The sequence below is a fragment of the Pseudopodoces humilis genome, chromosome 11 (assembly GCF_049639895.1).
Source record: "Pseudopodoces humilis isolate 2021_Gansu_Grassland_sample_001 chromosome 11, ASM4963989v1, whole genome shotgun sequence".
Taxonomy (NCBI): domain Eukaryota; kingdom Metazoa; phylum Chordata; class Aves; order Passeriformes; family Paridae; genus Pseudopodoces; species Pseudopodoces humilis.
Genome location: NC_142210.1, coordinates 24,174,169 through 24,186,716, shown reverse-complemented (window position 1 = coordinate 24,186,716; position 12,548 = coordinate 24,174,169). Strand labels below are relative to the sequence as shown.

At 52.9% G+C, this 12,548-nt stretch overlaps 1 protein-coding gene across 5 annotated transcripts in view; it reads left to right on the top strand.

Moving 5' to 3' along the window:
- The window catches only part of KCNAB1 (potassium voltage-gated channel subfamily A regulatory beta subunit 1), a 56,611-nt gene extending 44,764 nt beyond the window's left edge, over positions 1–11,847 (top strand). For all 5 annotated transcript variants that reach the window (XM_005525138.3, XM_088061132.1, XM_088061130.1 and 2 more), the window contains 8 exons: positions 528–571; positions 2,842–2,928; positions 6,894–6,979; positions 7,284–7,404; positions 7,848–7,942; positions 8,844–8,964; positions 9,817–9,905; positions 10,466–11,847. In XM_005525138.3, coding sequence (XP_005525195.1) covers positions 528–571; positions 2,842–2,928; positions 6,894–6,979; positions 7,284–7,404; positions 7,848–7,942; positions 8,844–8,964; positions 9,817–9,905; positions 10,466–10,555 — 733 coding nt within the window. In that variant the 3' untranslated portion in view covers positions 10,556–11,847. The remainder of the gene's footprint in view (positions 1–527; positions 572–2,841; positions 2,929–6,893; positions 6,980–7,283; positions 7,405–7,847; positions 7,943–8,843; positions 8,965–9,816; positions 9,906–10,465) is intronic.
- Positions 11,848–12,548: the final 701 nt, after the last annotated feature.

The following is a 12,548-nucleotide window of genomic DNA, read 5'->3' as shown; positions in this document are numbered from 1 at the left end:
TGTTTGCTGGCCCAGCCCTACGGCCAGGGGAGGTTGATGGCACCTGGGGGTGGTTTGTGTTTCTGTTTATTTTGCCAAGTGTTTTAAGGAGCTGCAGTTTCTCACCTGGAGAGGAGAAGCTCCAGGGAGAGCTCAGAGCCCTTGCAGGGCCTGAAGGGGCTCCAGGAGAGCTGGAGAGGGACTGGGGACAAGGGATGGAGGGACAGGACACAGGGAATGGCTCCCAGGGCTGGATGGGATTTTGGGCAGGAATTGTTCCCTGGGAGGGGCTGGGATGGAATTCCCAGAGCAGCTGTGGATCCCTGGATCCCTGGCAGTGCCCAAGGCCAGGCTGGATGGGTTTGGAGCAGCCTGGGACAGTGGGAGGTGTCCCTGCCATGGCAAGGGTGGCACTGGGTGGGATTTCCCACCCAACCAGTCTGTGATTCTGTAACTCTGGGGGTGTTTAAATCAGCACCCAAATCAGTGCTCCCGAGTTGTTGGCACCTCTGGCATCTCCCAGCTGTGTTCCTGTTGTTCCCTTGCAGGGCTGAGACGGAGAGGGGCCTTTCCAGAAAACACATCATTGAAGGTACCTGGGCTGGGGCTCTGGCTGCCCGTGGGGTGGGGTGGGGTGTACCCAGCTGGATCCCAGGGCAGTGCTGTCCCCTGGGCTGGGGCTGTTTGGTCCCACTTCTCCCCAGTCTATGCAGGCCAATTCCCAAACTTGCCCAAAGTGCACCAAAGGATGGTTTTGGCTCCCCTCAGGAGCGTGAGTGAATGAGGTGCACTGAAAGCCCCCTTGTGCTGTGGGGTTTGCTGGGGGAAGCTCTCTGCACACCCCCAGCCCTTCCCCGTGCTGCCAGGCGTGGCCAGGAAGCCTTTGGAGCTGGGAGGGATGAGGATGAGGATGTGGGCATGAAGTCAGCCTGCAGAAATAGGCTCTGGAGGGGTGCCAGGCCCCAGCTGGCACGGCTGAGGTTTGCTCCTGGTGCTGCTCCTCCTCAAGTGCTCGGTTCTGCTGCCCATCCCCTCACCTGGCTCTGCATCCCTGGGGATTATTCACCCAGATCCCTGCTCCTCCTCCCTTCCCCACTGCTTTTTGTCCTCCTGGACGCAGGAGAGGGCGGAGGAACGTGGACAGGACAGCGTGTCCTGCGTGTCCCCAGGGCTGCACCCAGAGCTGCCTCTGCCTGCCACATCAGGCTCCAGGACCTGGCAGAGCCTGCCCAGGATCAGCCCCATTCCTGGGGAATCGAGGATCACATCCAGGAGCAGCAGTGCCAGCCGAGCCCCCGTCCCTGTGCCAGGAGGCAGCGCTGGAGCATCCTGCAGCTCCGGGCAGGGGACACCCAGCCTGGCCTTGGGAAGGGCTCTGCAGGGACTTGTGGGGGTGTGCAGCTCCCAGCAGGGCAGTGCCAGCTCCCTGGGGAGAACTCACCCCCTCCTTTGCTGTGTGACCCGTCTGTGCCTCCTGTCCCTGCAGGATGGCAGGAGCTGCTGCTGAGATGGAACCTGCCAGGGCAGCAGCTGCTCCTCTCTGGGGCTGCACTCCTGGGAAACGCCAGGGGAGCCCCAAAGCAGTGCCCAGAGCAGGTGGGAGGAGTGGGGGGGACAGCAGCCCCTCCCTGGGGTGCAGGTTTGGCTCCTTCCATTCTCCTCCTCCCTGCTCCTGGCACGTTTTATCCAGGATTGCTCTGGAGACTTCTGTCTTGGTGTGTTTGCAGGATCCCAGCACATCAGGATGTGACTTTCCCAGTAAGGTAATGCTGGAGAAAGTTCTTCTTGTAGCAATGTTCTGTTGAATTTTCACCTAAATAAGCCTCAGTGAGGCACTAAAGATGCTCAGGGAGGTGGCAGATGTGTCACAGGCACCCAAACCCACCCATTTTCCATTTCTTGTGGAGCTACTTCGTGAAATGACAGAAAAGCACTGGCAGGAGTTGGAATAATTTCACAGAACACCCAGCAAACAACATTAAGGTCAATGAGAGATATTTTATATTTGTATATATATATTTATATATAATCTGTGTGTGCGTGAGAAAGAGGATTTTTAACAGTTATTTTCTACAAATCTTCCCAAGAACAAAATGTTTTTATGAATGTTCATGAAGAATGAGTCAAAATAGAGCAGGCTGAAAATGTTTGCTGAATTTTGAGCTGGATAAAATGCCCATCCTCTGCTCTCCCTCTCTCATACACTCATACACAGATATATAAATATATCTGTAGGGCTTTAATGCCATCTCCCATCAGATCCTCCCAGGAAGGCTCTCAGAGCCTGGGCATTTATGGACTGAGCTGCAAAGGGCTTTGGCTTGCTCTGCCAAGCTCTCTCTGCAGTGTGGGTGGGCACAGCTCACCCTGACGAGGTAAAGCCCTTCCTGATGCTTTACCTGGCATTGACCCCAGTGCCACCATCCTGCACCCCTGGAATGTCCCCCTGGGCCTGGAGCTGGGGCTGGAGCAAGAAGGGCTCTGTGACAAAATTCAGAGTGAATTAACTGCAGGCAGGAGCAGGGCACTGAAGCAGTCCCTGGCAGCTGCCTCTGCCAGGCTGACTCGGACACGCTCTGTAACCAGGGGCTGCTCAGCACAAATCCTGGGAATGCTAAACCAAAGCACATCCTTGTGGAAGGAGAGCCTCTGCAGATGGACAGACTGGTGCTTTCTTCTTCAGATGGCTGCAGGGACAATGTTCAGCATCCCTCTCGTGTCCTGAGTGGTTGTGTGTGTATATATTTATATATTATATATATATATATTTAAATACACCAAGCTGTATTTGATCCCATTTTGGCTCTGTTCTGTGCCTCCCTCTGACCCTGCTTGTCCTTGTCTCTGCTTTCCCATTCCCAGGGCTGAAGGCTTCTCTCCAGAGGCTGCAGCTGGAATATGTGGACGTGGTCTTTGCCAACCGGCCGGACAGCAACACCCCCATGGAAGGTTGGTGGGAGCTGCAGTCAAAGGTTTTAACGTGCCTGATCCTGCCTTAAGGGCTTAGACTGAAGAGGGCAGGAAACAGAAAACCATTTGTAATCAAGTGTTCAGGAGGGGCAGTTTAAATATGAAATATCTCATTTGTGGTGGCCTGGTCCGTGGAAGGTATCCTGCCCATGGCAGAGGACTGGAATTAGATGTCCTTTAAAGGCCTTCCCAATCTATTTAGGGTTTCTATGTCTAACCTGCCACGACATGAATTTGTGTGTTTTGGAAGGAAGTGGAAGTTTCCTTTGTGCCCCAGGAGTGGCTTTAACGTTTGGAATATTTCCTTTCCCCACTCCCTCAGATGAAGCTGGGTTTGGGGCTGGGTTTGAGGCAGGTGTCCATGGCAGATTGTGGATTCTTTGTGGAGAATTCACGGAGGGTCCATGGAAATCAACCAGAGCTGGAGCTCCGTGTCAGGAGTGCTCACACCCATCTCCTCGCTGGCCATGGGGCACCCGTGGGTGCCACCAGTGCGGGTCAGGGGCCAGCCAGGGGCTTTGGGGGCACTGCAGCTCTCCAGGAGCTGCTGAGGGTGAGGAAGGCTCTGTGTGCTGTCTCTGAAGGGAGGAGTGACCTCTGTGCTTGGTCACTTGTCACCGAGCAGCGCGGAAGGGCCCCGTGCCCACGGCACAGCTGATCCCACATCGCGGATCCTGCTGGCAGCCTCGGCCGAGACTGCAGCAGGGTGAAAAAAGGGACATTGCTGTTGTGAATGGCGTGGTGGAGATACTTCCCATCTTCTTCCTGCCTTTTTTATGGATCACCTACTAAGCCACTTCCATCCCAGAGCATCTGCTGGGCCATCTGTCGGTGCTGCGCCGCCTTCCCGAGCCACTCCGTCCTGCCCGGCCCCACACACGCCTCAGCTTCTCCCACAGGGAATCATGGACTGCTTTGGCTCGGAAAGCACCTTAAAGCTTATCTCATCCCACCCCCTGCCCTGGGCAGGGACACCTTCCACTGTCCCAGCCTGCCCTGGGACACTTGCAGGGATCCAGGGGCGGTCACTCCTGAAGGAGAAGGTGACCTGAAAATGTTCCCTGCTCGTGGCAGCGCCCGTGGGTCCTGCTGGAGCAGCCAGGGGGGCACAAACAAACCTGGAATGGTGCTGTTTGTTTTCCCTGCTTGCTGCCCCTCAAGACCCTCAGACTCCTCCCTCTGCTGCCAGCAGCACCAAGGAGCAGATTGTACAGATCCTGCTGAGAGCCCAGCCGGAGCAGATCCCTTCTCTCCCCAGGCTCTGCTCCTCCCTGGGGACCGGAGCACACGAGCATTCCGTGGGATTTCTGTGCTGGCAGAGACTCTGGGCCTCGGGGCACCTGGCAAAGCTGCTTAACCTAAACCCCCAAAATGTATTTAATGTTCTTCAAGGTCTCAGAGCAAATGGAAATGGTTTTCCATTGTAAAAGCGGTGGCTGCTGGAGTCAGGGAGCAGCTGGAGATGAGCACCTTGGGAAGCTCTGGCCCCATGGCCCAGAGCCAGACCTGCCAGGCAGGGGGGATGAGGGGCTGCCCACCCTCACCCAGCCGTGTGTGGGGTGTCCCTGTCACCCTGTGCCACCACCCAGCCCCTCCAGCAGGGACCCTAGGTGGCGGCTGATGGGAAGGATCCGTCCCTCTGGAATTCCTGTGTGTCTCGTGCCTCGTTTCTCGGGCTGCAGATCTCATCCCCCAGCAAGGAAATGCTTTTTGTTCATCCCAAGGGGCTTTTCCAGCAGGGCAGCTGGAGAGGAGGGTCCCTGGAGTGTCCCCATTGTCACAGAGCCAGGTGCCCACAGCACCAGGCACAGCCCTGCCATGCAGGGAGGGAAGGTGACAACATTCCTACCAGGGAGCTTTAATCTGCTTCAGAGTTATTATTGTTATGATGCCAGGAGCTGTTATTTGGGATTTGAAGCATTGATTTATACTAAAAAAAAGATAAATCTCCTGTTCTTAAGTGCTGCCATTTGGGCATCCAGCTGGCAGGACAAGAGATCCAGGTGTGTGCTCTTCCCATTGCTGTCCCCTGGTTCTCTAAACAAGAAGATATATATATATTTATATCCACTTTCCAAGTTGACTTGGGTTTGTTTTTTTTTTTGAAAGGAGTAGAGGCTGGAGAAACGAAAACAACCACGGGCTGAGATGTGTAAGAGGCGTGTGACGAAATGTTTTTCAAAACTCTGAAATGGTGGCGGGGCAAAAATAGAAAACTGAACCCAGGGAGAAGCTGCTGAGGAGGGAGGGAGGAAGGGAAGGATCACTTACAGGCTTAGACTGATGGTAGTAGGAAATGAAAACCAATTTTTAATTAAATATTCAGATGGGGCAGCTTGAAATTGCTCCCTGGTTGTATTCTGGAGCCCTGGCCAGGTAGAAGGTGTCCCTGCCCACGGCAAGGGCTGGAATGAAGATGATCTTTAAGGTCCTTCACAACCCCAGCCACTCTTTGTTTCTATATTTACACTTCACTGAAACCAACTGATATTTTTCCAGGCAGAACTGGAAGCTTCCTTTACATCCCAGTGCTGGCTTTCATGCTGCCCAGGGTTTTCATTTCCTTTCCCTCATTCCCTCGGAGGAAGCGGATTTGTGTTTGGGTTTAAGGCAGGTCTGTGTGTCAAACAAATCCCAGCGCTGCAGGTTATAAACGGAGCCTTTCCCCTCAGAGCTGCCTGGCAGTGCCTGCAGAAGGATCCAGAGCGATGCCCAGGTTGGTTCTGGAGCCTCCTCACTGCCAGGCTCCTGCTTTTCCTGCCATAAGTAGGACGAGAGTGCTGCCGGAGGGAAAGGCAGCGGTGCTGGAGCCCTGATACCAGTGGGAGCAGAGGGGATTTCTGGGCACTGCAGGCTCCAGGCCAGCTCCTCTGGAGGGATTTGGGCTGGTGGGAGCTGCTGGGGTGGGTGGGCAGTGTCAGCTCCGTGGCTCTGCCATGGAAGGAGCCCATGGAGCTGTGCCTGCTGCCCATGAGGAGGAGCCCACAGGCAGCAGTGCCCCAGAACTGTTTTATTTCCTTCTCAGAGTGACTTCAGCTCATTTTCCCCCTATTTCTGTGTCAGTGCTGCAGCCCTGCCAGGAACAGGGTTTTATTCCCACAGCCAGGGCAGGGGGTTACAGCTTGTGGCTGCTCCTGGGGGCTGTGACACAGGACAGGGATGGATGGGATGTTGGGATGGAATTCCTGGCTGGCAGGGTGGGCAGTGCCTGGCACAGGGTGCCCAGAGCAGCTGGGGCTGCCCCTGGATCCCTGCAGTGCCCCAGGCCAGGCTGGACACTGGGGCTGGGAACCCCTGGGACAGTGGGAGGTGTCCCTGCCATGGCAGAGGATGAGTTTTAACATCCCTTCCAACCCAAACCAGTCTGGGATTCCATTAAACGAAACTTCATGAGGGATTTTTCACCCCCAGGCAGGCAGGGAGGTCTGAGGGGTGAAATCCAAGATCCCATCCTGGTGTGTGTGGCCTTGCAAGCTCCCATGTCCCAGAGAACGAGAGGCACTGCTGTGCTGGCTTTGGCAGAGGGGACACCTGAGGGTGACAGGGCCCTTGGTGGAGTAGGGCTCAATCATCTGTTCTTGCAGCTTTGTCCCCAGTATTCCTGGGAAAAAGAGGCAGACCCAGATATGTGCTTTCAGGAAGCAAATTTAAATAAAAAAAAATAGGATTTATTTTGAAGTTTATTTTTCCACTGTGCTGCCCTCTCGTGTTCCCTTTTGAAAGAAATGTTCTCCTAAGGCCGTGGTAGGCAAGAGGCAGGTGGGAAAAGCAGTTTTTAACCTCAATGTCTTGATGTTTGCACTGCAAATGCTTTTCCAGCCCCACCCAGACAGGAGAGCACAGCAGGAGCGGTGTCCAGCACTCGGGATTGTGGTGTTTGGAGGTGGTTTTGGTGCTGGAAACGTGGCCTCAGGACACCTCTCACACTCCTTTTCTCCCTCCAGAAATCGTGCGGGCGATGACACATGTGATCAACCAGGGCATGGCCATGTACTGGGGCACGTCCCGCTGGAGCGCCATGGAGATCATGGTGGGTGAGGGTCCCCTCCAGCCTGCTCCACAGGATGGGCTGATCTTTGGGTGCTTTATTTGGGTTTGTGCTGTTTGGGTTTGACTGAAATCAAGCCTTTCCTTTTGCTGTCAGCCTGGCCCATGGCAGGGGGTGGGATGAGATGGGCTTTGATGTCCCAAACCTGGCTGTGACTCCAGGAGATGCCAGGATTGCAGATCCTTGCCTTGGCCACCTCCTGCACGCTCAGGGAGCGTGGCCTGGTGTGTCCTGCAGGATATTTTCACTTTCTGAAGCGTTTTCTCCGTGGATTTCTCCTCTGCAGGAGGCCTACTCCGTGGCCAGGCAGTTCAACATGATCCCACCCGTGTGTGAGCAGGCCGAGTATCACCTGTTCCAGAGGGAGAAGGTGGAGGTGCAGCTGCCAGAATTGTATCACAAAATCGGTGAGTCTGAGCCTGCTGGGGCATTCCCAGAGAGAAATGGACAGAAGGATCACCTGGGGCTCCAGGTGGGACCAGTGACAAAGCCAAGTCTCTATCTAGTGACCTAAAAGAAAAACCAGCTTACTGTGCCTCTGATTAAGAAATATTGCTTATTATATATTAATAACTAAAGTATATTAATAAACATATGAAGGATTAATTGGCTTGGCTGCTCCTTACTCTCTGAGATTCATGTGGCCCATTAAGTAAAATAAATCCTTAATACCCTTAAGGGCATCAGCAGCACCTTCCTGGAAGAGCAACTGAGCATTGCTGCCACTGGCAACACAAACAAGCTGCAATTGTTTTCCTTTTGGTTTAGTTTTTAAGTGAAAAGCGTATTTTTTCTCCGACTCCGATTTGTCCCATGCCCCTAAAACTCCCTTTTTCTGTTTCCTCTGCAGGGGTGGGAGCAATGACGTGGTCCCCCCTGGCCTGTGGGATCATCTCAGGGAAATACGGCAACGGGGTCCCTGAAAGCTCAAGGGCTTCACTCAAGGTATTTCTGGTGCATGTTTGGGTTGTGCTGCTTCTGTGAGGGCAGGAAAATAACGAAGGGAGAAAAGGGCTCCCTCGTGAGAAGGCCGGGCTGTGCAGGGATGGATCAGCTCGGTTTCTCTGGCAACCACACTCCAAAGAGCAGGAGAATCTGGGTTAGAAGGAGCTCAGGCTCCCCACGCAGGGAGATGAGGGCTGGGGGGCTTTGGGGCAGGTCTGGGGCTGCAGAGGGCTGCTGGGGGACATCCCCACCCTCACTGAGAGCATCACCCATGAGGAGGCACGAGCCAGGGGCTCTGTGCTGCTCCAGGCTCCTGGCTGATGTTAATCCTGGAATCCTTAAGGCTGGAAAAGACCTCCAAGGTCATGGAGTCCAGCCACAAAGGGATGCAGCTGCTGCCACTTCCAGCCCCCTGAACCACGTAGGTCCAACAGATTTGGACATCGTTTCTCTGGGTACCCACCCAGGCCAGGGGGGTGCTCAGCCCCCCAGCATCTCTCCAGAGACCCCCAGGCCAAGGGAGACCCATGGGCTGCTGGGGGCTGCCCTCCCTAACAGGTTTTGGCATTCTGGTGTCACTGCACCTTGATTTCTCCATGATTATCCTGATTTTGTTCTTACTGGGGTTATAGGGTCCAAAAAGAAAACTGGGGAGGTTCCAGGTTCTGGAGGGAGAATAAAAGCAGAGAGCTGAGGACAAGAAGAGACATTCTGCTCCTGCTCTAATTGCTTTGGGTAGCCAAGCTTTGTGATGCTCAGCCTCCACGACCTTCTGGGCTGGACGTGGCTTTTCAAGTGCTGCTATTCATATATATTTATAGATTATAATTATAAATTGCCTGAAACTGCCCATTTTGGAGGATGAGAGCTGACAGGCCCATGTGCTGTGATTGCTCTGCAGTGCTACCAGTGGCTGAAGGAGAAGATCATCAGCGAGGAGGGCAGGAAGCAGCAGGGGAAGCTGAAGGACCTGTCCCCCATCGCAGAGCGCCTCGGCTGCACGCTGCCACAGCTGGCTGTTGGTGGGTCCCTGCACAGCTGCCACCTCCAGGCTGCCCCTGAGCCTCTCCAGGACTCAGGGGTGGCTTGGGAAAGGCTGACACAGAAAATGGGCTGTCTTTCCACCGTGGTTTGGTCCAGGCTTGTAGCTAGATGTGTGTTTATTTAAAATGTGTAAAAAATTACCGATCCTGGAGTGGTTTGGTTTAGAAAGGAACTTAAAGCTCATTTTGTTCCGTGGGCAGGAGCCTTCCACTAGTGCAGGTTGTTCTAAACCCATCCAGCCTGGCCTGGGACACTGCCAGGGATCCAGGGGCAGCCACAGCTTCTCTGGGCAACAATTAATTTAAACAGGATTGTTTCCAGCAGCAGCAGGCTGTGGCTGACAGGGTCAGAGCATCTTGGGCATCGCAGGGGTCCCACCTCCCTGTTTCCCTGGACATTCCCTCCCCACCTGAAGCCATCACCTTTGTGGTGCTGGCCTGGCAGACAAGAGAATGCTGTTAAAAACAAGTTTTAGGGTTTTTTTTCCCATAATAATTATGCTTCTGAGAGCTGAGGCTGGAAAATACCACGTGTCTGTCAGAAAGGTGGTCCCTGGTTCAACATCCCAGCAGTGACTCCTTGTGGTAGGGAAAAACTAAACCCCACAACCAGAAGTGCTGGGGCAGGGACCAGGCTTCAGGTGGGATCCTGGAAGAACTGTGGGGTTTGATTTTTGATCTGTGCCTCTTCCTCCTGGTAGTGGCAGAGGAGCAAAGCTGAGACAAATAATGTGATTATTTCCAAGCAGAGGCTCTGTCAAACATTAGGGAGAGGAGCAAGGCCCTGACAGCCCATCTCTGTTCCTGACCACCTTGTGCCTTTCTTCCCAGCATGGTGCCTGAGGAATGAGGGGGTGAGCTCTGTCCTTCTGGGATCCTCCAACCCCGAGCAGCTGATTGAGAACCTCGGAGCCATCCAGGTGAGTGCAGGGGGTGGCAGCACCAGACCTCAGCACCCTCCTGCCCTTCATGGCAGGGTAACACTTGGGATTTTGTCTCTCAGCTCCATTCATGCACCTTGATCAGGCCCATCCCTGGTGCCACCGAGGCTCAGCACCACTGGGGTCATTGCAGACCTAGCCAGGGACACCAGGGTGCCATCAGCAGCTTCCATGTACCTGAGAATGCAAGTGATTCCAGGAGGTGTGGTGACAGATTCTGTGCTGTCACACGTCACCTGCACCCACCTTAATTATTCCCTGCTGGTTTTCCCCAATCAGAGCTTCCTCTTCCTCTGCTGTCCTTGCACCAGCTCGTGTCCCACTGCAGCCAAGCAATATTTCACACAGAAAGCTGAGAGGCTTTGCTGTGAGTCTCTCGCTGACTAAAAATACTCCAGTGGTTTTTCCTTTAAGGGAGAAAGTTATTAGATGAATGCTTAATATCTGTCACACAAAAACCCCAGAGGAAATGTACTTTGATAAAATCTAGGTTTCATTTTGGAACTATCTCGATTAAACATCGCTTTCTTCCACCCCAGGTCCTTCCAAAGATGACGTCCCATATTGTAAATGAAATAGATAATATCCTGGGCAACAAGCCCTACAGCAAGAAGGACTACAGATCCTAAGGCAATGCATGAATTTCCTGGACTGCATGGTTTAGAAGTGCTCTGTACTCCAGTACAGCCCTGAATTACTCTCATGAGAATCATTCAGCACTTGCTGCTCGGTGTCTACTGTCACTGGATCCTTCGAGATGTGTGCTCTTGCTACTACTCTGCAGTGAATTTAAAAGCACAGTTGATCTCTCTTCTAACCAGGAATAACCTTGTATTTTCTTACCTTCTTGACCGAGTTCATTAATTTTTACTTTACTCTTTGCACCTCATGCTTGTGCTGTGACAAACACTTGTAAAGCAAAAAAAGAAAAAAAAAAAGAAAAATCATTTATAACCTTCAGGTACTTGGTAATTAAAGAAGGATGTACAGATCTATTTTTTCAATGAAGAAAAGCCAGATACAACTTCAGGTTTTAATAAAACCACATTTGGGAAATCTCAGCTATAAAGTTTCTTCAGGTTAACAGATGGAAGGAGCAAGCTCAAACTTTGCTTTTCTACGCTGAATATAAGCTCTAGGATTTCTTTGTAGTTGAATAAAGGCTGTGAGACAGAGAACTAGCTAGCAGTTAGATAGTTCAGCTCCTAATTTTACAGCTGTTCCAGCTGTGGAATGCTCCTGGAGCAGTGCTAGGAAGCCCAAACACGCCTGCCAGGTTACTGAACACAAGAGCTCTGCAAAGTTCTACTGCTCCATAAACCTTAAACCAAGAAAGCCATGATTAAATATTGGGTTTTGCATCTATAGAAACCTGCCTCTACTTCTGCCTGCTTGTAGACAGAGCTACTGCAAATTTCAATATTCAGGAGCTTTTAAGGATATAGATACTATAAATATTTACAATATATAGCTGCTGAGAGCTGCAGGAGCAATCAGGTACGTACTCCAAAATGCTGCACCTGCTTTCACTTGGTTTGGAACCGGGGATAAGTAAATGCATAGACACATTTTAAACAGATTTTTGTGAGCATTTACAGGAGTTGACAGGAAGAATTTACATCTTAATTTGCCCAGCTCAAGCCCCACGTTGTATCTTCCCATGGATTTGCTCTGTACCATGCTCCTCTGATTTCAGTCTGTATTTCTCCCGTCCCTGCTGGGATACAGCTCTGTACAGTATTTGTAGGACCTTGTTCTCCCCCCCTGCAGCTCACCTGGGCCAGGCGAGCAGCTCCCACACCTGAGTGGTCTCCTCCTGTATTTGAAGCTGTGGTGTGTGTAAATGACTCCTGCTGTACATGAGAAATGCAGTCTGACTGGAATTCTGCTTGGACACAATAAAAGCATTTTGTGCATCTACCCTGAGAGCTGCAGAGATGTTTCTGATACCAGAGCTGCTCTGGGCTTTCTGCTGAGGATGGGAGGGTGTTGTTCCACAGGGAACCATTCCAGCTGTGCCCAGGGAACCGCTCCAGCTGTGCCCAGGAGGGGCAGCAGGGACAGGAGGGAGCTGGGCTGCCCCGAGGTGCTGCTGGCAGCCGGTCCCCAAGGAGCACAGCAGTCCCAGGTAAGGTCTGTCCTGGCCTGAGGCTGAAGGGAGCAGGGCTGGATGGGGTTTTGGGCAGGAATTGTTCCTGGCAGGGTGGGCAGTGCCTGGCACAGGTGCCCAGAGCAGCTGTGGCTGTCCCTGGATCCCTGGCAGGGCCCAAGGCCAGGCTGGACATTGGGGCTGGGAACCCCTGGGACAGTGGGAGGTGTCCCTGCCATGGCAGGGGGACACTGGAGGGGCTTTGGGGTCCCTTCCAGCCCAAACTGCTCCCTGGTTTGGCCTGAAACAAAGCCAGTGCAGCTGTCCCCAGCCTCCCCAAGGTGACACTGGCCAGTCCCAGCCAGCTGAGGTGGAGCCCACCTTCCCCTGCCCCGGGAACATCCCCCAGCACTGCATCACCACTGACTATTATTAGTTTTTATAAAGACTTCTACCTTTACACAGTTAACAGCTTCATTAATTTAATATAATTATCCTCCCAGTACAGACTAATTCCTTTTCCTCCCTCTGGA